At 41.2% G+C, this 26420-nt stretch overlaps 1 protein-coding gene across 1 annotated transcript in view; it reads right to left on the bottom strand.

Annotated features, from left to right (window-relative positions):
* The window catches only part of LOC126195741 (cytochrome P450 4g1-like), a 122216-nt gene that overhangs the window by 53169 nt on the left and 42627 nt on the right, over nucleotides 1–26420 (bottom strand). Inside the window, exons 2-3 of the mRNA XM_049934368.1 lie at nucleotides 15557–15773; nucleotides 2079–2306 (exon numbers count right to left, since the gene is read on the bottom strand). Coding sequence (XP_049790325.1) covers nucleotides 2079–2306; nucleotides 15557–15773 — 445 coding nt within the window. The remainder of the gene's footprint in view (nucleotides 1–2078; nucleotides 2307–15556; nucleotides 15774–26420) is intronic.

The following is a 26420-nucleotide window of genomic DNA, read 5'->3' as shown; positions in this document are numbered from 1 at the left end:
TTATGGCGTCACGTGCCCACAACGCCACCAGGTGGCATCCAACGTCGTGGTGGGCAGTGACCTAATTGTTTTGGTTTATCAGTATATGCCTCTGGTTGCTCGCAAATTTGTTTATGGAGAAAAGTGTGTGAGAATGGGGTCGGGGTCAATTGTAGAGGGAGACAAAGGTTGAACTATAGTGTGCAGCTTCAGACGGGTTATGCAGAGCTGAACAGACGTGCACAAGATAGACTGGCAAGAAGAGTTGAATCAGACCAATGGTCACAATGAAGACCACAAGGGCAGCATTACGTCGAGTTGGCCAAAGTTTACATTATGAACTTGAAATTTAACGGAACGGTGTTGGATAAAACGAAACTACCTATACCTCTTCCAATCGGGGATTACAATATTCATACTGCGTGTTGGGTTTACTCACAGGAGTCAACTTCTGCGGCATACACGTAAGTGTACGATACAGTAATACATTTATATTGTTGAAACTTGTAATTAAAAAGTACAAAGCCTCTGACGATTGTCAGATCATAAACAAAGATCAGAATATTGATTTCTATATCTTTCTAGATAAAAATGAATAGCTCACAAGAACATGGTAAATCTAAGATATCAAAGAAAGTACTAGGATCGTTTAGTTCCCGTAATGCCACAATAACTCATATTTCTATTCCTCTCATTGTTACTGTTTATATAATTGAGTATCGGAACTTCGATGGATTTATGAAATTATTGTGCTGTAAAGATCTTTGGAAACTGCCAATGATATTCTCAACACGAAATTCATTAACTAGGTAAACTGTCATTGTTTTTTCATTAAAAGTATGAAATAAACAATGTAACTAACAGTTATGCATTACTGTAAAAGCGGCGTGGTTGAGGCCACGTCAGCGGTAGTAGTGGTTCGGTTTTCGGAGGCGAAGTCTGCATTGTTGGGCTGTCTAAATTGTTTCGGAAAATATAATTACTTTCAAAATTCTAAAACTTTAGCCTTGCCTGATGCTATAAGTAGATAATGATCCAGAAGCTGTATGGGGACTCCCAGGACATGAAGATTTCTGCAACGAAGCAAATACGTTCCACTCATACAGGCGCAAGACGAGAATTCAGTCACAAATGAAGTGTACTGGATGTGGTCGCGTTTTAAACTGCTCTTGGTACTTGCGATACTTACGTTAGTAGGAAGTCTTTTTATCGTTACGTCCTACCGACTTTTCCTAGCATAAAGCATTCAAAAGAAAAAAGTAGGTGGTCCGTGTAACAGAGGCACTGACTGAGCCCGTTAGAAAATTTGACAAATGATACGAAAGTTACCAAAATTTTCGGACGTAAACAAGTCGTAACACCGAGAGTAAGAATTAATTTGCCTAACACTGCAATTAAGTGGCTTTAAATTTCTTGCTGCCGGATTCAGTTTCGAGGATTTTAGTTTCATCTTCAGATGTTACCGTTCACATTAAACAATAAACCACTGCGTAGATGAAATAATTCCATTATTTGTTGAACATGTGTTAACAAATGGTTTGATCTATTCGTGAGACTATTTATGTCCTGACATTAAAGTTAGAAATGCACATAAATTTACAATTTCATATAGTCACGTGCAAGAAATATTAATACAATGATATAGTCCAATGTACTTTTGTAAAACATCATGTAACGGAGTTACCAGTTAGTTTATGCCTTAAATTGACAAACACCACAGCGTATATGGCATACTCCAGCACTGTCACGGGTTTTTGTGCCAGAAGCGAAGTCAAAACAATATGATTAAACAGGGTAACGTCGTGTTATAAAAGCCCGAGTTGTTAACATATAGTCAAAAAGCAGTACAATTGTCTCATGTATGCAGTGTGTTACAGTAATACTGTAATTATATAATGTCAATGGGTATATCAGAATATCAGAAGATGAGGCTGAATTCTTCGGAATAGATCATTGTAAAACAAGGTGAAAGATAATTTAATTGCAATCTGAGGAAAATTCGTTCTTACGGCCATTTTATCACTGTATGACTGCAATCCCGCGGTTCCGTCAGTGATGGAAAGTTTAAATATAAGTCAAAGGATATTTCATCAACTTACCGATAAAGCTTCTCCGAAATCAATCCACAGATCAACCACTTCAGACTGCCGGTGCTGATCTGGAAAGATCCAGTTCAGGTCGAGGTCGAAAATAGTGGCTATAGCCGAGCGGAACGTAGTGTGAACGAGTGAGTGGGACACTTCGACTTCTGATCCTTTGCTTTCTGCTAGTTGCTCGCACAAGAAGCGTCCAGCGTCGTTGAATTTGTCCACGAATTTCTTCAGCTCCTGTGGAGAAGACAGAGAGAGTAATGCAGTACTGTTTTCGACGATTAACAGACAGTTCAAAATTTGCGGTCTTGCCATGTGGTCTGTTGTCACCGGGCTTCACATATTTCTCCTATTATTGTTTATTTTATGGTGAATATGTAGCGAATGTACCTAAAACACCAGTTTCGTAGAAACTTGCATGCACGTCTGAAAGAACTGATACTGATGTTGATCCACGAAATTAATTTCGAAATTAATTTCGAAATTATGAAGCTGACTGCGAATTTCTAGTCATCTATGTCAGGTATAGATTTACCACCCGACAGCGACACATGAAAATTTGTGCTGGACCAGGATTCTAGCCCGTATTTTCCGATTATCGTGAGCTGTCGCATTAAGCCCATTTTTCCTCTCCCATCTCCCCTTATGCACTGAAGCGCCAAAGAAACTAGTATAGGCATGCGTATTCGAATACAGAGATATCTAAACAGGGAGAACACGGCGCTGCGGTCGGCAACGCCTATGTAACACAAGCGTCTGGCGCAGTTGTTAGATCGGTTACTGCTACTACAATGGCAGATTATCAAGTTTTAAGTGACCTTGAACGCGGCGTTAAAAGTCGACGCACGAGCGATGGGGACACAGCATCTCCGAGGTAGCGATGAAGTGGGGATTTTCCCGCACGTCAGTTTCACGAGTGTACCGTGAATATCAGGAATCCGGTAAAACATCAAATCTCCGGCATCGCTGCGGCCGGAAAAAGATCCTGCAAGAACGGGACCAATAACGGCTGAAGAGAATCGGTAAACTTGACAGAAGTGCAACGCATCGGCAATTTGCTGCAGATTTCAATGCTGGGCCATCAACACGTGTCAGCGGGCGAACCATTCAATGAAAGATCAACGATATGGGCTTTCGGAGCCCAAGGCCCACTAGTATACCCTTGACGACTGCACGACACAAAGCTTTACGCCTCGCCTGGGCCCGTCAGTGCCAACATTGGACCGTTAATGGCTGGAAAAGATGTTTCCTGGTCGGATGAGTCTCTTTTCATATTGTATCGAGCGGATGGACGTGTACGGGTATGGAGACAACCACATGTCAGCAGGGGATTATAATGGCGTGGGGCGTGCACAGTGGGTCTTCCATGTGCAAACAGCTGTAAAAAGTAAATTTATAAGTACTTATAACTGTATAAGCAAGTGTCATAATATAAAACTAACTGTTGAGTCTGTAATTCAGAACAGTAGTAACCTACATAAGAGAATAACAATCACTTAATAAACAATGATGAAAACAATATCGTATTAAATAGGAACTTTGAGCTCACATAAATATTTTGAACGAATAACATTCCAATATGTCACACAGCACCCCTTGAGCTTCGCGTGGTAGAACGAACGACTTTACAAGAGATCAGACAGTTCTGTTTGCGTTTCCCGCGTTATTACCGTCTACTACGCGTGTGCGCCAAGTATATCTCGCGTGAACCAGTATGTAGTTACAGATATGCCCGCTTGGGGTGCTGGTGCATAGGTTTGTGGTTTAGATGCATCTTGTAATAGGGGAGGCCGCTGGACGCCTCATTCTGAAGAACGCCTTTGTTTTAATGATTACCACTCGAAGTCGGTTATCACATCTGTGACTCTCTGTCTCTCTCTCTCTCCCTCCAGTTTCGCGATATTACAAAACGAGGTGATCTTCTTTGAAATTTTTCGACGTCCTCTGTCAATCCTATCTGATACAGATCCCATACTGCGCAGCAGTACTCCAGAAGAGGACGGACAATGATAGTTTGGCCAGTCTCTTTAGTAGACCTAATACATTTTCCAAGTGTTCTGCCAACAAAACGCAGTGTTTGGTTCACATTCCCCACATCATCTATATTATCGTTCCAGTTTAAGTTGTTATTAATTGTAATTTTCTGCCGGCCGCGGTGGCCCAGCGGTTCTAGGCGTTTCTGTCGGGAACCACGCGGCTGCTACGGTCGCAGGTTCGAAGTTAAATATGTCTGCGAATCAGCAAATGTATAAATCTGAAGAGGTTGAAAAAATGAGCCAACCAGTTGCAAAACAAAGGTTTATTAGCCCTTGGCCTAGGTTTCGATACTTCTAAAAAAACTTCTTCGGAAGGAGTGGGCCCTAAAACGTATATAACCGGTTACAAAAATTATTTTTACAAACATAACAAAACAGTAATAACAGAAAAAAATTTATGAGGTAAGCATACTCATTTTTTACATCACATGGTCGTACAATAGATTAGCTGAAGCCGAGCGGCTCTTGCCACGTATAAATATACATTAGAAGAACTTGAATTTTATTAATATCTTTCTAAGAGAGACGGTAACATTTTGAACGATCAGTTGCAGTTCGAGAGTAAGCACTTCCTTGATGGATTTAAACCTCTGCTTCGGGCATGGATGTGTGTGATGTCCTTAGGTTAGTTAGGTTTAAGTAGTTCTAAGTTCTAGGGGGCTGATGACCGCAGATGTTAAATCCCATAGTGCTCAGAGCCATTTGAATCATTTTTGAACGGCCACATAATACGTATTTATCAATCTCCGCTAATATCGGCGAATGTGACATTTTCCCCAAAATATTTATTCTCTACTGTTGACCTACTGACATTTCCTATCATTGGGTTTCATTTTTCGTGGCCTTATGAACACATGATCCTATAGTTCATATTCCAAAAATAGTATTGGTACAGTTACGCATAAGGTTCTCAGTTTTACATTAGAATATAACTTTATTCATTTTGTTCTGTCCCCCACCATTTTTGGTAACAGAAGTAATTTTTTGTAACAGTTATCTTCTGCACGCTAAATCTACTTGCTGTATCACGTTGCTACATAAATGTTTTACAGATAATTTTTACAGATAAATAATGTGTACCTCTAAAATTATCGCATTTATTAGTGGCCTTCTATAAGAGGTTGTCGTATTACATTAATGTAAAATTATTACTTAACACCAGCAAGACGCAGTGCTTACAAAAGGGTGTTACAAAAAGGTACGGCCAGACTTTCAGGAAACATTCCTCACACACAAACAAAGAAAATATGTTATGTGGATATGTGTCCGGAAACGCTTACTTTCCATGTTACAGCTCATTTTATTACTTCTCTTCAAATCACATTAATCATGGAATGGAAACACACTGCAACAGAACGTACCAGCGTGACTTCAAACACTTCGTTACAGGAAATGTTCAAAATGTACTCCGTTAGCGAGGATACATGGATCCACCCTCCGTCGCATGGAATCCCTGATGCGCTGATGCAGCCCTGAAGAATGGCGTATTGTATCACAACCGTCCACAATACGAGCACGAAGAGTCTCTACATTTCGTACCGGGGTTGCGTAAATAAGAGCTTTCAAATGCACCCATAAATGAAAGTCAAGAGGGTTGAGGTCAGGAGAGCGTGGAGGCCATGGAATTGGTCCGCCTCTACCAATCCATCGGTCACCGAATCTGTTGCTGAGAAGCGTACGAACACTTCGACTGAAATGTGCAGGAGCTCCATCGTGCATGAACCACATGTTGTGCCGTACTTGTAAAGGCACATGTTCTAGCAGCACAGGTAGAGTATCCCGTATCAAATCATGATAACGTGCTCCATTGAGCGTAGGTGGAACAACATGGGACCCAATCAAGACATCACCAACAATGCCTGCCCAAACGTTCACAGAAAATCTGTGTTGATGACGTGATTGCACAATTGCGTGGGGATTCTCGTCATCCCACACATGTTGATAGTGAAAATTTACAATTTGATCACGTTGGAATGAAGCCTCATTCGTAAAGAGAACATTTGCACTGAAATGAGAATTGACACATTGCTGGATGAACCCGTGGAGGCCAATCAGCTGCTGATAGTGCCTGCACACGCTGTACATGGTACGGAAACAACTGGTTCTCCCGTAGCACTCTCCATACAGTGACGTGGTCAACGTTACCTTGTACAGCAGCAACTTCTCTGACGCTGACATCAGGGTTATCGTCGACTGCACGAAGAAAAATGCCTTGTCCATTGCAGGTGTCCTCGTCCTTCTAGGTCTTCCCCAGTCGCGAGTAATAGGCTGGAATGTTGTGTGCTCCCTAAGACGCCGATCAATTGCTTCGAACGTCTTACTGTCGGGACACCTTCGTTCTGTGAAATCTGTCTCGATACAAACGTACCGCGCCACGGCTATTGCCCCGTGCTAATCCATACATCAAATGGGCATCTGCCAACTCCGCATTTGTAAACATTGCACTGACTGCAAAACCACGTTCGTGATGAACACTAACCTGCTGATGCTACGTACTGATGTGCTTGATGCTAGGACTTTAGGGCAATGAGTCGCATGTCAACACAAGCACCGAAGTCAGCATTACCTTCCTTCAATTGCGGCAACTGGCGGTGAATCGAGGAAGTACAGTACATACTGACGAAACTAAAATGAGCTCTAACATGGAAATTAAGCGTTTCCGGACACGTGTCCACATAACATCTTTTCTTTATTTGTATGTGAGGAATGTTTCCTGAAAGTTTGGCCGTACCTTTTTGTAACACCCTGTATAGCGCCCACTGTTTTCCTATTTCCCTTATCGCTTAAGTTTCCGTAGTGTTACGCGGAAGTTTTTTTTTCTTTTTAGTGACGTTGTTCGAGCTTATACTCGTATTTGGTCTTATTTCTCCCATCCTTTGTAATAGTGGTCTTTTGTAAATAGAACTCTAGCCTCTGTCAGCAAATGAATTAGTAATTTTATACGCAATGTATACCAGTAGATCTATTGCAGTTTTAGCAGCTTTGTAGAAGAAATTTCATTTTTACTTCAGTGTAAAAGCTGTTATTTAACACAAGCAAGGCGCAGTTCTTACGCGCATGTAGTTAGCGTCCTCTGCAGCCCAATATTTCCTGATCACTTGAGGCTGTATATTTGAATAGTTGGCCTTTGTCTCTGACTTGATGTACATTTAACTTACGCAAATATTTTGTCCGACGACTCCTGTTATAATTTTATGTTGGCAAGAGCCTATACCAGTGGGCATTTACCAGCGGGCATTTATTCTGAAGTACGCTAAATGTAATCTGGCTATTATCTAAAGCCACAGCATATTATAAGTCCTGTTTTTATGTCAGTTTTAGATAATGCAGGAGCCGCTCGGCTCCAGCTAATCTAATGTACCACCATGTGATGTAACAAGGGGGTATGCTTACCCCCCCAAAAAAACATCTGAGGTCATCAGTCCCCTAGACTTAGAACTACTTAAACCTAACTAACCTAAGGACATCACACACATCCATGCCCGAAGCAGAGGTTTAAATCCATCAAGGAAGTGCTTACTCTCGAACTGCAACTGATCGTTCAAAATGTTACCGTCTCTCTTAGAAAGATATTTATAAAATTCAAGTTCTTCTAATGTATATTTATACGTGACAAGAGCCGCTCGGCTTCAGCTAATCTATTGTACCACCATGTGATGTAAAAAGTGAGTATGCTTACCTCATAAATTTTTTCTGTTATTACTGTTTTGTTATGTTTGTAAAAATAATTTTTGTAACCGATTATATACGTTTTAGGGCCCACTCCTTCCGAAGAAGTTTTTTTAGAAGTATCGAAACCTAGGTCAATGGCTAATAAACCTTTGATTTGCAACTGGTTGGCTCATTTTTTCAACCTCTTCAGATTTATACATTTTCTGATTCGCAGACATATTGAACTTTTTGATTTTTTAATGATTTTAGATACATCGTGCATATCAATGTAGGTATGCGTTTTCAATACATACTTTGAACATTTGGCTTCTTTTTATGGACTAAAATAAATAATTTTGAAATATTCCCTATTGTAATAAATAAACTGATAACTGAATAATGACCATGCAAAATAACAATAATACTATTTAATTATGCAGTGGAGTGTACCTAACCAACAACTTTTTCTGACTTCTGGCAGTCACGACCTGCTCCGCGCTGCTACATTCATTTGTTGATTTTTTGGAATGATGCCCAACAGATGGAAGCACTTGTGCGTGATGAAGAAACTGAACATTCATAGATGCGTACCTGAGGTTTCCATTAAAGAAATATATTTCTGTTGCAGCTAATACAAACTAAATATTAATCTGCACTATTCTAGCCAATGGATTTGACAGAGATAACTGTGTGGCAAGATCTTCCTGCTGCGCCCACTTCCTAGAGCAACGTTGCAATACTAGGTCGATGAACAATGATTCTGCGGATCACTGTCAAGCATGTGTCTAGAAGGCTACTCTTTGGTTTTATAGATCACCTGTGACCGTGTTCCGTATCTTAGAAGCAATAACAAATCTGCTTTTTTGTTTATGAAGAAGCAATACTTGTTTTCCCTTGTGCTATTGACGGAGATTTACGCAGGTGTTCGATTATTTCATTATTCAATAACGGAACGGTCACAAAGGGTGTATAGAATGATTGGTTCGTAGGGAGGATGAAGGTATTAGGAAGAATGGACTTTAATATAGGAAATTTTACTGAAGACATGTCGAGAAAAAAAAAATTAACAGTGCCTCTCCACAGCTGAAAAGTCAGTTGAAGACCTGGTATAGGAAAGAAGGCAGAAAACAAGATGCCAAGAGAGAAACCTTGAAAGGAAATAGGACCCTGAGTACAAATCTGGGGCAATCAGAAGAGGTGATATAATAAAAAAGTTACGTTCAACGTTAAACTGTATTTTCGGAAAACTGTGTTCAAAGTTTTTTTCCTCAATATCTATGGAGGTGAGAATTATGAAATTTTGTACATGAAATTTTGTACACTTATTTCTACAAAGCCAATAAATGTTCTCTCACGAGTAAATTTTGAAATTCTGAGTCTATGCTGAGATATGGAGCAAAGTCCTTGGAATTGTGCACGCACTTTATGTTATATTTAAAGAATTATATTTAAAGAATTATTAAAACTCTCCTATTCGATGTATTCAAGAAAACCACATGAGAGAAGCTAGCTGTATGCAAACAGGTTAAACAGCGAAAATTTTGTATAAATCTTTTGAATAGTTTCTGAGAAAAAGGCACATATTTAATTTTTACAAATATTTATCAAATTTCCTAAAAAAAACCGAGTGTTGATACTCCAAGGAAATTAATAGTAAATGTGTTGATTCCGTGTAAAGGATAGTGCAAAATTTTATTGCCGTTTCGTCAAAATTGTGGATTTGGTACATCTTTTAAATAGTGTAAGTGTTTCAGAGCGTTACCCGCCTTTCCCCTTCAATTAACGCTTCATGTGCCGGTAATAGTGCAATAGTCACAAAATTTTAGCCAAATGTTCTGCTCCATAGCTGTTGTGGTGTCACAGCCAGACACCACACGTGCTAGGTGGTAGCTTAAATCGGCCGCGGTCCTGTAGTACATGTCGGACCCGCGTGTCGCCACTGTGTGATCGCAAACCTAGCGCCACCACAAGGCAGGTCTCGAGAGACTGACTCGAACTCAGCCCAGTTGTACGGACGACAGAGCTAGCGACTAGACGTACGAAGCCTTTCTCTCTCATTAGCCGAGAGACAGAATAGCCTTCAGCTAAGTTAATGGCTACGAACTAGCAAGGCGCCATTAGCCTTACAGTGATTGTAATTAAAGTCTCCTTTGTGCGATGTACCACAATGATTGATTAAAGATAAGTATTATACCAGCTACGTACTTTTCTTCATAGCATTAATTACGTATCCTGTTCCAGTACTTCACGCCCGTCTGCGTTAGTCTAGCGTGCCTTTTAAGCCACCTCTATCTACAAGGTGTTGGCCCAGCTGCCGACACATCAGCTGTCAAATGTTTGTGCTGCAAACAGAAAAAGTGTATTAGCGATTTGTACTCAGTATGCGCTCTTACTTCGTCTGACAACCAATCCCTTGAGTGCGAGATGGCAAAAGGCCAATGATGCTTACGACATTCAGCGTCCCACACATTATCTACCATGCAACTACAATATTGACTGCTAATGGCAACGGGGGGGGACTCGATTTAACCAATGGTGAACACAGCAACACAGCATGAATGATAGTACGGAGCATAGTTGAATTGCTTAGTCTATGAGTATTTCACAAAAGTGCTACATAGCTAGAGGTGTTGATACAGAGGAGGGCAATTGTACCGATAAACAAAGCAAACACTGCATTACTTCTGCAGCAACACTTGCCGAAGTAGACATTTCGTCACAAGGAAACCCAAGGAATTTAGAAGAGTGTGAAAGATATGGCAGATGAGATATTGCCATTTCTGCAAGATAAGTCAATCGAATATGTGGTGTTGTAGACGCTCGAGTGTGCGAACAATGTATATGAGGAGTACAGTGATGACGATACGAGCTTAACAAGTGACAGTGATACTGAAACAGGTGTCGAAACACGTAGTTCATCATTCTTGTCGAACTGGGAGCCACAAATCCCATCTCCAGTGAAACGTAGTGAAGGGCAATTGTTGTCCAAGGAGCGGGTACCAAACATAATTACGTACATAGACGATCATCCGCAGATACTAAAATAATAACTATGAACAAATTTCAAATAAGTCCGCAGCAATATGACCGTGTACTACATAAGAAAACCTATGGATATTCAAGGGAGGACATAAAGCACTTGTTACAAAAACTGGTGTTCGTGTGTTTCAGGATGTTCGATACAATTTACAGTATGTGCATGAGGGTCACCTACTACGTTATGCACATTAAGTTGTGCGCGACTAGATTACAGTGATTTCGATGGAAGCAGTGGATGATTGCACAACTTCAAACAGTGCTACGGAATTGGAAGAAGTAAGATAATGGAATTTCATCAAAGCATCAACTTGATGATATACAGCAAACTGCAGAATGGGCCCGAATTTATCTAGATGAGATAAACAAACTTGTCCCATCGTTCAGTCAGGAATTTGTTTTCAGTTCCGACCATACGGGATTTGAAGAGGAAATGCTTATGAAAGTAGCCCTGGAAATTAGAGGTACCAAGAGAGTTGTATCAAAATCAACTAAAATCAGTGCCTAAATGCATTTGTATACAAGTATGCCGACTGTTAATCTGGATGGTAAATCCGCTGGAAAGTTACTTATTGTGCCGCGAGAAGCACGAGGTGCACTGCCCCCTACGATACATTCTCGTGTGTGTGATCTTGCAAGGACTGCAGAGAATATTTTCATCACAGCAAGCAAGGGTGGGATAATGGGCGTAAGAGAACTACAACTATGGTATCAATACTGTTTGTGGGCAATAGTTGGTCAAAATAACTTGCTATTGCTTGGTTCCTGATCTGCATATGAAAATCATACCCCTTTAGAGCAAACTATCCCTCCTGAAAAGTGTGTGACATTGTAATTCAGATCTTTTTTTTTTTTTTTTTTTTTTTGCTATCTATAAAACATACACTCCTGGAAATTGAAATAAGAACACCGTGAATTCATTGACCCAGGAAGGGGAAACTTTATTGACACATTCCTGGGGTCACATACATCACATGATCACACTGACAGAACCACAGGCACATAGACACAGGCAACAGAGCATGCACAATGTCGGCACTAGTACAGTGTATATCCACCTTTCGCAGCAATGCAGGCTGCTATTCTCCCATGGAGACGATCGTAGAGATGCTGGATGTAGTCCTGTGGAACGGCTTGCCATGCCATTTCCACCTGGCGCCTCAGTTGGACCAGCGTTCGTGCTGGACGTGCAGACCGCGTGAGACGACGCTTCATCCAGTCCCAAACATGCTCAATGGGGGACAGATCCGGAGATCTTGCTGGCCAGGGTAGTTGACTTACACCTTCTAGAGCACGTTGGGTGGCACGGGATACATGCGGACGTGCATTGTCCTGTTGGAACAGCAAGTTCCCTTGCCGGTCTAGGAATGGTACAACGATGGGTTCGATGACGGTTTGGATGTACCGTGCACTATTCAGTGTCCCCTCGACGATCACCAGTGGTGTACGGCCAGTGTAGGAGATCGCTCCCGACACCATGATGCCGGGTGTTGGCCCTGTGTGCCTCGGTCGTATGCAGTCCTGATTGTGGCGCTCACCTGCACGGCGCCAAACACGCATACGACCATCATTGGCACCAAGGCAGAAGCGACTCTCATCGCTGAAGACGACACGTCTCCATTCGTCCCTCCATTCACGCCTGTCGCGACACCACTGGAGGCGGGCTGCACGATGTTGGGGCGTGAGCGGAAGACGGCGTAACGGTGTGCGGGACCGTAGCCCAGCTTCATGGAGACGGTTGCGAATGGTCCTCGCCGATACCCCAGGAGCAACAGTGTCCCTAATTTGCTGGGAAGTGGCGGTGCGGTCCCCTACGGCACTGCGTAGGATCCTACGGTCTTGGCGTGCATCCGTGCGTCGCTGCGGTCCGGTCCCAGGTCGACGGGCACGTGCACCTTCCGCCGACCACTGGCGACAACATCGATGTACTGTGGAGACCTCACGCCCCACGTGTTGAGCAATTCGGCGGTACGTCCACCCGGCCTCCCGCATGCCCACTATACGCCCTCGCTCAAAGTCCGTCAACTGCACATACGGTTCACGTCCACGCTGTCGCGGCATGCTACCAGTGTTAAAGACTGCGATGGAGCTCCGTATGCCACGGCAAACTGGCTGACACTGACGGCGGCGGTGCACAAATGCTGCGCAGCTAGCGCCATTCGACGGCCAACACCGCGGTTCCTGGTGTGTCCGCTGTGCCGTGCGTGTGATCATTGCTTGTACAGCCCTCTCGCAGTGTCCGGAGCAAGTATGGTGGGTCTGACACACCGGTGTCAATGTGTTCTTTTTTCCATTTCCAGGAGTGTATTATCGCACTATCTGAAGCTAAGTCTTAAGGAATAGCCATTCTCACGATAAGCCCCACGACAGACTGTTTCGCGTTCGATTACATGCCATCACATTCGATCAGTTCTCATCAACCCGTTACACTAACATGATTCTATGTGCACACCTAGCTGAACTACCTGCGCGGTTTGTAACTCACAAGGGATTCGCCTTCGATCTTGACTGTGCGAAACTTTATGATCACTATGGCGCGCCAGTTTTCATTCTGTGTTCATGGTGCAAGTTTGTTTTGAACATTTCTTGAATGTGGACGACGTCCATTATGTGAAATGTAATAAATACAGCCCAAGGAAGGTTGACCTCTGCGCCTCCCGGACACTTACCAGCAAAATTTTTTCATGTCGCAATTGTTAACACTACACTTTCAAATGAGCCTTACTGAGGATTGAACTTGCGACCTCACACTCACGCGGTTGCTTGTGAGTGTTAGTTCAGATTTCGGCCAGATTAGCTTCAACTTGATAATTTTTAGTACCTAACTTGAGCTCGTCTCAAAAAAATGGTTCAAATGGCTCTGAGCACTATGGGACTCAACTGCTGAGGTCATTAGTCCCCTAGAACTTAGAATTAGTTAAACCTAGCTAACCTAAGGACATCACACACATCCATGCCCGAGGCAGGATTCGAACCTGCGACCGTAGCGGTCTCGCGGTTCCAGACTGCAGCGCCAGAGCTCGTCTCAGCTAGGAGTTATGGCAAAGACAAGGAAATAACTGTCTTAGCTGTGGCCGAGCGGTTCTAGGCGTTGCAGTCCGGAACCACGCGGCTGCTACGGTCGCAGGTTCGAATCCTTCCTCGGGCATGGGTGTGTGTGATGTCCTTAGGTTAGTTAGGTTTGAGTAGTTCTAAGTCTAGGGGACTGATGACCTCAGATGTTAAGTCCCATAGTACGTAGAGCCATTTGAACCATTTGTCTAATTATGAATTGCTGGCCATCGTCAAAGCAACACCTGTAACGTGTAACGGAACATATTAAAGGCTTTACTTTACCGAAGTATGCGATGCCCTCCAAATTCAACCAGTTTCACGAGTATTTATGATTATAGAAAAGTTATTGTGTATGTTAACAATGATTGCACAACATGTCTCCATAAACAGTCAACCCATTAAATTATACTGAATAACTGACCCACACAAAAGTTAATATCACTTGATCACTGATACAGCAAATGTCATCATGTAAAAACACTAAGTTTATCTTAAATAATTAATATGAAGCACGAAAAATAGTGGCCAACTTAGGTATTTTGGATCTCCTTAAATAAAAATCACCCAGTGAAACCTATTTGTTCACTAGGAGCGTTTTCACTCAGTATTCACGTAATCAATCCTATTTTAGACGAAAACCAATGTAATTCTTAATAATTCATGTTACTTACTTATTTATGCAAATTAGAGAAGTCAATTGACAAACTTCTAAAACACGGCCTTTTTGTAACAAAGAATTATTCTGTCAAGTCAACAAATCTGTCTGTCATTTTAATAACATGTTAAATTATGTCACTCGATGCAAATTAATAACTTTTCTGCACAAATTATGATAACAGATGTACATGTGACTTATAAACTATATCTCTTTTTAGTAGTTCTTTGACAATGTTATACAAGCAGCAAGAAGGGTCGGGAGGCAGTCGGAATGTCACTTTGGTGAAGTGTGTTTCTGTGTTATTGTTTGGGATAGAAAAACAATGCAAAGAACATGTAAAGGAAGTACTACTTTGTGTTGTGTTATGGTCTTTGGTGGACAGTGGAATTAATATGCCCACCAAAGTAATAAATATTTGATGTTTACATATGTGTTGGTTTCGCTCGTTCTTTATCATCAAAAGCACATAAAAACACGGGACCTCATGTTTTTACCCTAGACAACCAGATTTAGAGCCAGCATCAGCATCGAGACAGCAGCGATCCAGCAAGCAGCAGCGATTACTACAATACATTTTAATGGCGCCAACCTAACATCAAGTGCTAACAAGCTCCGTAAATGGGAGTGAAATAGTGCGATTACAGCAATTAGCAATATCAACGACAAGGCGGACCATTACAAACGGTAGGCTGGCAAGAGAGGAAGGGGTGATATGTAGTGTGACAAGACACCGAAGCGATCACACTGCTTACTTCCTGCTTAATCGATTAAGAGTGAGAAGACTTGTTAATACCATAATGTATTTTAGGAGCCGGCCGAAGTGGCCGTGCGGTTAAAGGCGCTGCAGTCTGGGACCGCAAGACCGCTACGGTCGCAGGTTCGAATCCTGCCTCGGGCATGGATGTTTGTGATGTCCTTAGGTTAGTTAGGTTTAACTAGTTCTAAGTTCTAGGGGACTAATAACCTCAGCAGTTGAGTCCCATAGTGCTCAGAGCCATTTGAACCATTTTTTGTATTTTAGGTAAGAGAATCGTACACCAAATTCGACTTACTTCTATATGAAATACTCGTTCGATGTGCTTTCGGTGCCTTTTCCATCTTTCACCCTGGACGCCGATTAGCCCGTCTCCTAGAAATGTACGGAAGGTGTATGTGACCAAAGGTTCACGTTCACGTGGCATATTTTCTCGTGATTTACTGCCCAGCAGCACACTCTGGATGTCTTCTGGCTGCGTCAGCACTATCACCAGCCTCGAGCCTATGTAGAACCTGCAACATGGTGTTATGTAAGTAAATGAATCAAAGCAGTTTAGCAGATTGCAATGCACAGTTGTGGACCTCAACCAGTACAGATAAGTAATGACTTGGAAACGTTAACTACCACTAATAACCTGATTTCTGATGTTGATTTTCACAGCAAAACTTGCCCGGATAACAGAACACTAATGATATAACTGAATTAACTGATAAAACACTGCAGCAGTGACGTTTTTTCTTGCATGACATGAGGCGCTTCTAGAATTTATTCCTATTTTCAAGCGCTGCTACTTACATTAGTACTGTATTTGACATCTGGGTGGGTTACGTTCTGCTTTTCTTGTCCTGCAGTACTCTCTTTATCTGTTCAACACAATCCGTAAACACAGATCTTTTTATTTTAGACGCTAGAGTTATAAAATAGTATTTCTTGTGTACTATTTGTAGATACCGTCATGGTGTATACGCCCAGGGAGATCCAGGAAAAACCCGGGAATTTTTTCATCCGGGAGAAAACCGGGAAAAACATGGGAATTTTTTAGAACTCTGCAAATTTTTCAGAGTTTTAGTTTTTCAATTAAATTTTTGTGATTTTGATTGCTAACAACTGATAGTCTAACAAAGAATATTACTCTACCACGCTACTGCAGAATTATAATGCAGCAATAAAACATAAACGGGACAAAAAAATTAAGTAAAACTTAAGTTGCAAAGGAAATGCGCCATTTACAAGAAAACAAACTGCACACGCAAACGCCTGCCGACAACAAAACGTGTTAAATGCATTAGGACGAAAGACTACGCAATACTTCATAACAGCAAACTGCTTGCGATGAGCGTGACGTCACAATTGTTTACCTTAGGTTCGTTAGAGAAGATGCCAGTCGCGTATGAACAGTACATTCTCCCGCTTCTGGCTACTTGGAAGTGTGGTTGTAGCGAGCAGCCAGATGCTACCCGGAAAAGTTTTTTGGGACGCAGTGTCTACATTTAATTATTTTGCTGTCATTTACAGATCTGACGTCAAATGAAAACAAAACGGATTTCTGTGGCCGGGAGCCATTAATTCATAGATTTCGTAGATTCGTAGATAAAATAAATCACATAATTATGGAAGGCTAAAATACGTTATTCGTTTCAGTTTTTTGTTTTTTTTTTAATTCGTGTTTTTATATCAGTCAAGCATTAATCGCCTTGCAGAACGGTGAAGTTATTTTCATCGGTTTGGTAAAGAAATTTAGTCGTTATTAATCTTTACCGCTGAGGCAGTCAATTTATTTGAAACGAAGTGTTTCGTTCCATACTACTGACTAGTTTCAACTGTTTGCTGGATTACATGTCCAAGTTTTCTTCTTCTGGCACATATGGCACTATCGATAAAATGAAATGAGCGTATGGCATCGTTGGCACTGAAAAGCTTAACTTCAGGTTGGGACATACTTCATTGTGAATCTAGACATACGAATGTACACTTTAAGCGGAATTGAGTATTTTAGTATGGTTTACGAAATTCCGATGCTCTTGGATTATAACACTCGTAGAAAAAGACCAAATTATACGTGAAACATTAGCTTTTCTGGTGGCTAATTGATCTTTGAGACCAGTATTATATGTTAAAGCATAGCTTCCCTTGCAGCCGCACTTGTATATTAATTTAAAACATTAACTTTTCCTACTCGTGTGTTCGTGCTATTTAACAGTGATGTTGCTGTTTACTGACTACATCACATGTTCTATGCTTTGAATACCTACCTTCATTGGCCGGTGAGATCACGTGGCATTATGATTGACTTACAAAAGCGCATCGCAAACTCGATTTCAATGCTTCGGACAGTAACTTGCCGAGTTTGGTGGAATTCGAATTTATTCTTTTGTAATATGAAAATATGCAGCGTACTTGTGGGTGCATATATATATATTTTTTTTCCGCTCGCGGTCGTTTACTAATGTGTCCGGAATTTCAAGCCGGTGCATGAAACCTTAACCCTTCAAAGGACTGATATGTTTTACAGCTCTGAGGGAAAGTATCGTGTAATTTAATGCGGAAAAAGTGTATTTTCGTCCGGGATAAAGTGTATTTTTAACCGGGAAATTCGGAAAAAATCCGGGAATATTTTTTCCTTGTCCGCGTATACACCCTGTACCGTGCATCCTTTATTCGGTAAAATTTATCACACACACACACACACACACGCACACACGCACACACGCACGTGCGCGCGCGCGCGCGCGCGCTGTCAATAGATCACGTTATTCCTTCACGTAAAAGCATAAGATAGTACGAAGGTATTCTAACACGATAGCTTCCCTAAGAATTGCTCAGAGTCAGAGGCGTTCTGTTTTAGTGGATAACATTATTATTACAATATACGGTTACTATTTGTGTTTGTAATTATTTTATTGTAACGTAATTCCTTAGGTGTACATGACTGAATCAGAATGACGCATAGGAACTGAGAATGTGTGTGTACCAAGGATTTTTGGAAATGAAGGTCCAATCGGTCGCGAAATGAAAATCACAACGAAAAACTAAAAATTTTTATTCGCGACAGTTAGCAACACCTTCCAGCTACCTCTCTAAATAGTCGCCGCTCCGACTTCGAGATTCGTCGTGGCATTGTACAAACATTCCAGTACCTTCGTCACATAATGCAGCCACCTGTGCTTTCCGCCAATTCTCTACGGTGGTCTGCCTTTCGTTATTTGAGCTAAAAGGTTGTCATAGCCAGCGGTTCATGCGAGCAGAGATGAACCATGGAGTAAGTCAATTAAGGGCTGTATTATAGGTGATCAAACACTGCCCATAGAAAACGCTGCAATTCCGTCTTCATTGCCCCTGCAGAATGTGGCTGAAACTTGTCTTGAAGAAAGAAACGCATGGCATTTATGTTATGTGGGCTGCATAGCTTCAGGCGAAATCGCTCACCAGATCCACATACTTGGCGGGAGACGCTGTTGTTTTAGGCGTTTCTACGTGATCACTTTGCGCTCTGAACTGACAAGAGCAACTTGAAGCGATGGACAGGCACACTAAAGACACTGCACAACACACCTGTGCCAAGTTCCATCGGATTTTCACAGTGGTTTCCATTTCGAGCCTAATCGGATCTTACCTTCCGAAAATGCCTCATAATATTTTTTATGTATGTTGTTGCTGGTCCAATATAAGACAGCGACACAAGGTCCTAATCTGATCAATCTAAATAAAAAAAATAATGAAATAAAATAAATAATTATGAGCAGAACATCCAGGACCTATTAAATCTCATGATGTACCGAAATCTAACATGGAATACGAATCGGTTAATCAAGGCGTCTTCTCTCTCGGCGAACATACAGAGGAACCGGCCCAACACAGAAGCCCTACCACCTCAAATGGTTCAAATGGCTCTGAGCACTATGCGACTTAACTTCTGAGGTCATCAGTCGCCTAGAACTTAGAACTAATTAAACCTAACTAACCTAAGGACATCTCACACATCCATGCCCGAGGCAGGATTCGAACCTGCGGCCGGAGCGGTCGCTCGGCTCCAGACTGCAGCGCCCAGAACCCCACGGCCACTCCGGCCGGCTACCACCTCAGATGCATGAATTACCAAAGATCGATAAGCATAATGTTCCGTCAAGACCGATGTTAGCGCCCCTGGCTCAGCGAGGTATAAATTGGCAAAGCACCTCTCTGCTCTTCCTGCACATGGCAAAGACTGATCCATACATAAAGGATTCAGGACATTTAACTGAGAAACTGAAGAAAGTAAAACTTGGACCAAACAAGTCCTGATCAGCTTTGTTGATATTTCTTAGTTTACCGAAGTGCTACTCGATAATTATCTGGAGTATATCGGTTCCATTTTCCCGTATCTCAGGGCTCTTTCACGCATGTCACACCAGGAGATATTTCATGTGGCATGGCAACTTCTACGATCGGCTCGATCGGCTGGAAGGCTTCGCCAAGGATAGTCCACTTAGTCTGGTGGTGACCGAATTCTTCAAGGAGCATTTCCGAGGACAGGAGCTAGACTTGGCACCTTGTAAACCTAAAGTGTGGTACAGATACGTCGACAATATCTTCGTTGTGTGGAGCCATGATGGTGAACGGTGATTTACTAAGACATCTGAATAGTCGCCATGCCAATATAAAATTTTCCGTGCAGGTACAAAAGGACGGACTGCTACCCTTTGCAGACGTAAAAGTGACGACGGGTGATGAAAACCTGGGACACAGTGTGTATCGAAAACAGACACAAGCGGATCGATACCTGTAAAAACTTTCAAAGTGGTATCCATGCCAGAATAGAGGCATGATTAATACGCTCGTAACGCGAACGAGACAAGGTGAGCCGCTGAACCTCAGACGCAAAATGCAATACTTAGAGTTTTGGGGAGCACTGGGTACCGCATCAGTTACGCAAGAACTGTCAAGAACTGTCGGCGAGGTGACAGGTCGGAATAAGAAGTGTCACGTACGGCCTTTGTGCATAATATTTCCAGAGTTACAGACAGATTAGGACGTATATTATGCAAATACAGCACGAAGACTAATTATTAACCGACAAAGAAGAGCAAAAAGTGTCTCAGATCGGCAAAAGCGAAAGAGGACTCACGTGAAATGTCGGGAATATGTCGCCTACCGTACCGCATACCACGTACGTTTGGAAAAGTATATGTTGGAATGACTGGACCATTAATCAACACCAGAATCACCGAACGTAAGCGGCTGGGCCTGTGTGAGACAGACCACACAGTAAAATTCGTCTAACGGATTTCTTGCTGTAGAGAAGAGAATCGCACCCACTTGTTCAATCAAGCCACAGAAATACATTTACATGACAGTAGTTTCAACAGGAAACAAGAAAGCCTCAAAGTGAACGGATCCTGGATTCCTGTGCCGCAGCGAACGACCATTGGAGGTAGCACGGTGAGAACTGTAATGGCAGGAAAATCCCTTGGACGTTGGCGCGCCGTGTACATAATATATATAATCTGCGGCCGCGAGGTCGACTCCAGTCCACCAGCAGCAGTGTAGGGTGAAGCTTTGACAATTCCAACTACTCAGGCTCGCGAAAAGTCAGAAAAATCATCAAACGAACGTTAGCTGAAGAACCTGAGACAGAAACCAACAGGAATTTTGTCAACAAGTGGCCTCGAAAGTCTTAACAATTTTGTAATAAATAAATTGTCAATTGCAACTACTATCACTAGAGCAGTTACTATTCAAATTAACAGTTTTGAATCGTATCCTGTTCCTCTACAAATGTTTGAAAGGATCAACATATTTATATGATTTACTGTAGTTATTATATACAAGAGAAATATTTGAAGAAATTAATCGATCCACTATATAGCTTGTCACTGAGATCTTTTTCCCCTGATTTTTTGCGGTGTATAAAACTCCATGAACCATGGACCTTGCCGTTGGTGGGGAGGCTTGCGTGCCTCAGCGATACAGATAGCCGTACCGTAGGTACAACCACAACGGAGGGGTTTCTGTTGAGAGGCCAGACAAACGTGTGGTTCCTGAAGAGGGGCAGCAGCCTTTTCAGTAGTTGCAAGGGCAACAGTCTGGATGATTGACTGATCTGGCCTTGTAACAATAACCAAAACGGCCTTGCTGTGCTGGTACTGCGAACGGCTGAAAGCAAGGGGAAACTACGGCCGTAATTTTTCCCGAGGACATGCAGCTTTACTGTATGATTAAATGATGATGGCGTCCTCTTGGGTAAAATATTCCAGAGGTAAAATAGTCCCCCATTCGGATCTCCGGGCGGGGACTACTCAAGAGGATGTCGTTATCAGGAGAAAGAAAACTGGCGTTCTACGGATCGGAGCGTGGAATGTCAGGTCCCTTAATCGGGCAGGTAGGTTAGAAAATTTGAAAAGGGAAATGGATAGGTTAAAGTTAGATATAGTGGGAATTAGTGAAGTTCGGTGGCAGGAGGAACAAGACTTCTGGTCAGGTGACTACAGGGTTATAAACACAAAGTCAAATAGGGGTAATGCAGGAGTAGGTTTAATAATGAATAGGAAAATAGGAACGCGGGTAAGCTACTACAAACAGCTTAGTGAACGCATTATTGTGGCCAAGATAGATACGAAGCCCACACCTCCTACAGTAGTACAAGTTTATATGCCAACTAGCTCTGCAGATGATGAAGAAATTGAAGAAATGTATGATGAAATAAAAGAAATTATTCAGATAGTGAAGGGAGACGAAAATTTAATAGTCATGGGTGACTGGAATTCGAGTGTAGGAAAAGGGAGAGAAGGAAACGTAGTAGGTGAATATGGATTGGGGCTAAGAAATGAAAGAGGAAGCCGCCTGGTAGAATTTTGCACAGAGCACAACTTAATCATAGCTAACACTTGGTTTAAGAATCATGATAGAAGGTTGTATACATGGAAGAACCCTGGAGATACTAAAAGGTATCAGATAGATTATATAATGGTAAGACAGAGATTTAGGAACCAGGTTTTAAATTGTAAGACATTTCCAGGGGCAGATGTGGACTCTGACCACAATCTATTGGTTATGAACTGCACATTAAAACTGAAGAAACTGTGAAACGTCCCCTTTTAACAATTTTACACGACTGTGCTTAACCTGACACACAATATTTATAGCGCAACGCAATCTGACTTTCCACACACAATATTTTGTTAACGCAACGCAATCTGACTTTCAAAATTCTCTACAAGAGAATGGCCCTGACTAACATTAACCTGTACTTTTCAGAAATCACTTACCTCACAAAAATCTTGGTTACTCCCACTACTGCAATACAGCGAGCGCCACTACTGCCAGCTAAATAAAAGATTCAAACTATGGAAGGCACTAACTACTGATAGGGATAGTTAGCAAATGAAAGATATTAATAGAGAACAAACAATGTATTTACCTTGATATCATGACAAATTACAAAACTCCACCATCTCTCTCCCCACATCCACCACTGCTGGCGGCTCACCTCCAACTGCGCAACGTTACGCGCTGTTCACAGCCAGCTGCCTAACACTACAATGGTTGAGTATTACAACAATGCAAAGCAGCCACAGACTGCACACGGCACAGCCGGTGATTTTCATACTGAGGTGGCGTTACCAATAAAAAAACCTAAACAGCCTACTTACATAGCCCCCATGCTCCCCACAAAAAATTTTACAAATTTTGTTGGGCACTGGCCAATACATATTTGTTAAAATTTTTTTTCACAATTACAATAACAAAGAAATCAAATGCACACACTTATTGATACAATGTTGGTCAAAAGCTAAAATTTTCTCACAGTCCATAAAGACAGTCCTGATCATTCATCACATTGCAGTGTTTTTCTCAAAGTCTGAGCAGTAAAAGAAAATGCACACGGAAGTAGTGGATTTCCATGCAGTCTTGAAGAAGTATCGTTGTCCTTCCAACGGAAAGACAGTGCTGACTCTCGACATGCTGACAGGTAATGGGCCACAAGAGAGCAAACCCACAGCGGAGTCAGTCGAAGTTTTGAAGAGTATTGGTGGGTAGGTCATCACAGAGCAGACCCACTGTAGTCCTGGTAGAGATTACGGTATTGGTGGGCCACCAGAGGTGCAGACCCACTGCAGTCCTTGTAGAAATAATGGTATTGGTGAGTCATCAGAGGTGCAGACCCACTGCAGTCCTTGTAGAGATATAATGGTACTGGTGGGCCACCAGAGGCACAGACCCACTGTAGTCCTTGTAGAGATGGCCAGTAGCCATCTGTTGTGACTGTGCAGGTACACAATCACCATTGAAGAGTCTTGCGGATAATATAACAAGTCCATAACCACCACTTGTGCACTCACAAAGTTGTTGGAATTGTCCTTAGAACAAGCAATGCTGTTATCCAGTCCCTTGCTGAATTATTAACACACGTGCAAACACTAACAGTCCCTACTTGTCACATATTGTCCATATACTATGACCAACAAAAACGTGTGCAGTGAAATGTAACTTACAAGTTGCTTAATTTGATGACCTGGTGTCAATTACAATTTTATAACATAAGAACACAATAACAAAGATACAAAACACATCATTCAAGAACATAACAATACAAATAACAGTTGCGGTAATAGGGGCTTTACAAAAGAATAGAAATAAACATATACATCAGTGTTACAAAAATAATGACATAAGTACATACATAAAGATCAGAATAACTTTTGGAACATCAACATCACACATGAGCATTAAAACAGAACAGATAAATGTCTAAACATCTTTACAAAGTAAATAACATAGTATTTGAAAAATTATACAACATAAATCTTATTAGCTAAACACATAAAGACAGGAAAAACACAAATATAAAAGAGTACACAAACACATAGTGAGATAACACAAAAGGAAAGGACAGGGTTCGTTTTCAGTGTAACTTTTGGTACTGCAGTATTTTGCGAACAAAACCTTTTTTGTTCTTGGAGATTTCCCTTCGTTCATCATTATTCCCAAAAAGTCCTATCTGTACCTCTTTTCTGTGTTCCAACCATATTTCTTTCAAAATAGTTAGTTCTTAGTGCACAATACTCATTTTTGCCAAATCTGTTTCTTATATAGTCTACCCCTCTTACGCTAACTTAAATCTACTGAGCTCAGATGCTAAACTAAGGGACGAGGCAATGCAGCATCACATAAAACAATTAATATAAACAGCAATGAAAAAAACGCAGATTTGCGAAGCAAGCAGCATTAAGAAATTAGCAAAGCAATTGTAATATTACAACTAATCTAAGGCAATGTGCAACAAATAATAACAAGAAATCATTAGTAAAACTGGCTTAACAGAATAATACAAAGTCAAATTCAATAACACTATGCCTGGCAAACAGCAGCAACTTATACCTAAACATGACATAGTTCAAGCAGAAAAAATATCACAGTAAAAATGGCCATGTTTAAAACTTACGTCACATCTTAACACTAGAGTGATGCATCACAAAAACTTACTCTACGAAAAAAATTAACAAGTAGTTGAAAAGAAAATTATGTATGCAGTTCCTGTTATTAGTCCCTTCTTATTGGTCTTTCCATTCCAAGAGCTCCTTTTTCGAAGAATGTGGGTCATAAAATAATTATTTAATAGATCTGTTGACAGAAAGTGTCCACATTAGCAAATGAATTTTTTTTTTTTTTTTTTTTTATAAAACCTATGCTGCAACACAGCTGGAAACTAGATATCAAATGAAATAAGCAACTATGAAAGGCAAAGCATAAAAATATCATTCAATAGTCATGTGACATTTCATAAGTTAGTGGAAAAATCTCTCAACTAGAGAGACAGTAGTCATAATCAGGTGTATAGACATAAAAATATTTCTCGTCATTTCATTAGGCATCCAGTGTAATCATATGTTTTCAAGTTCGACGGTGTCGTTTTTGCGATGCTTTCTACAAAAGAATGTCAGAAGCGAGGTTAATGGCCTCCCTTTTTGTTTTTCTACCTGTGCCGCTGGAAGGCTAATGGCCCTTTTTTTTTTTTTTTCGGGCGGCTGTCGCCCAGGTGGGTGCCCGCGACGCATTACGTGCAGGTGGTCACTTAACTTTCGTACGGAAATATTTACGACAGCAGTTTTCGCTACAATGGCCGTCTTATATAAAAATATCATAGGTCAAGCATTTGTGTTACAAATCTGTAGAAACAAAATCCTATAAATATAAGTGTCCAAAAAAAATATTCGTCAGCATTGTGATACATTCACGCATTTACACACATTTCATAATTCTAAAAGTACGATTCTCGGTTTCCAACATCCTTTTCCACAAAGCAGAGTTCCTATCCACTATTCATTACTCCTTACCTTATTATACATATACATATTCGTCGACACTTCAATATTTCATCGTAACATACGTATCATAATCAGATTCCTCATATAGCATCATCTCATTGATAATAAACATACCTCAACAACATAATACACATCGTCGCCGTAAAAATAACATCATAACACCTCAGTCAACTCTCAAAATCGTCGTAGCTTTCTAATTTCAAAACCTAAAAAAAATTCTCTGCTCATGTCAAAAGTGTCATCTGCCTCAAACGTACTTTAAAAATCATGATTCCATACCAAACACATCATTCAAAGCTCACATAGTATCACAATGGTTCCAAAAAAATATGAACAGTTTACAAAGTACAAACAAAATACAATTTCATAAGTGTGAAGTTATTCAACTGTGTAATTACGTAAGCATCTGTCACTAATGTAGTAAAAAAAATGTTTGTCTCTCTCAGTTAAATGATCTGATAGCTGTGTAATACTGTGTTGGAGAAATATGGTACCGATGTGTAAAGTTGTATAAGCAAATACCATATTAGCTAGGGTTCCTTGTGGTTGCCACACACATGGTACACAAAGTAAGCGTGTACCCCCCTGAGGATTAATGTAATTATACCCTCAGGTGTTACAGATTACAGCAATGGAATGAAATGTATCACGGAAAACTTTCTTTGTAAAAAAAAAATCTTTAAAATAAATGTTTTAAGTATAAAATTAATCACTCAAATACGTGTCCTGTAGCGCTAAACTGTGCGTCATGTTGTAAGATAATTCTATGAAACTGTCGTAGTTATCGTCCTCTGTAAGCAAAGTTCTGCTAAAGTCAATGTACTTACCTCATGATACACAAAAGTGAAATGCTTT

Source organism: Schistocerca nitens, chromosome 7 (genome assembly GCF_023898315.1).
Source record: "Schistocerca nitens isolate TAMUIC-IGC-003100 chromosome 7, iqSchNite1.1, whole genome shotgun sequence".
NCBI lineage: Eukaryota > Metazoa > Arthropoda > Insecta > Orthoptera > Acrididae > Schistocerca > Schistocerca nitens.
The sequence above is the reverse complement of the archived record's forward strand: the minus strand, read 5'-3'. Positions and strand labels throughout refer to the sequence as shown.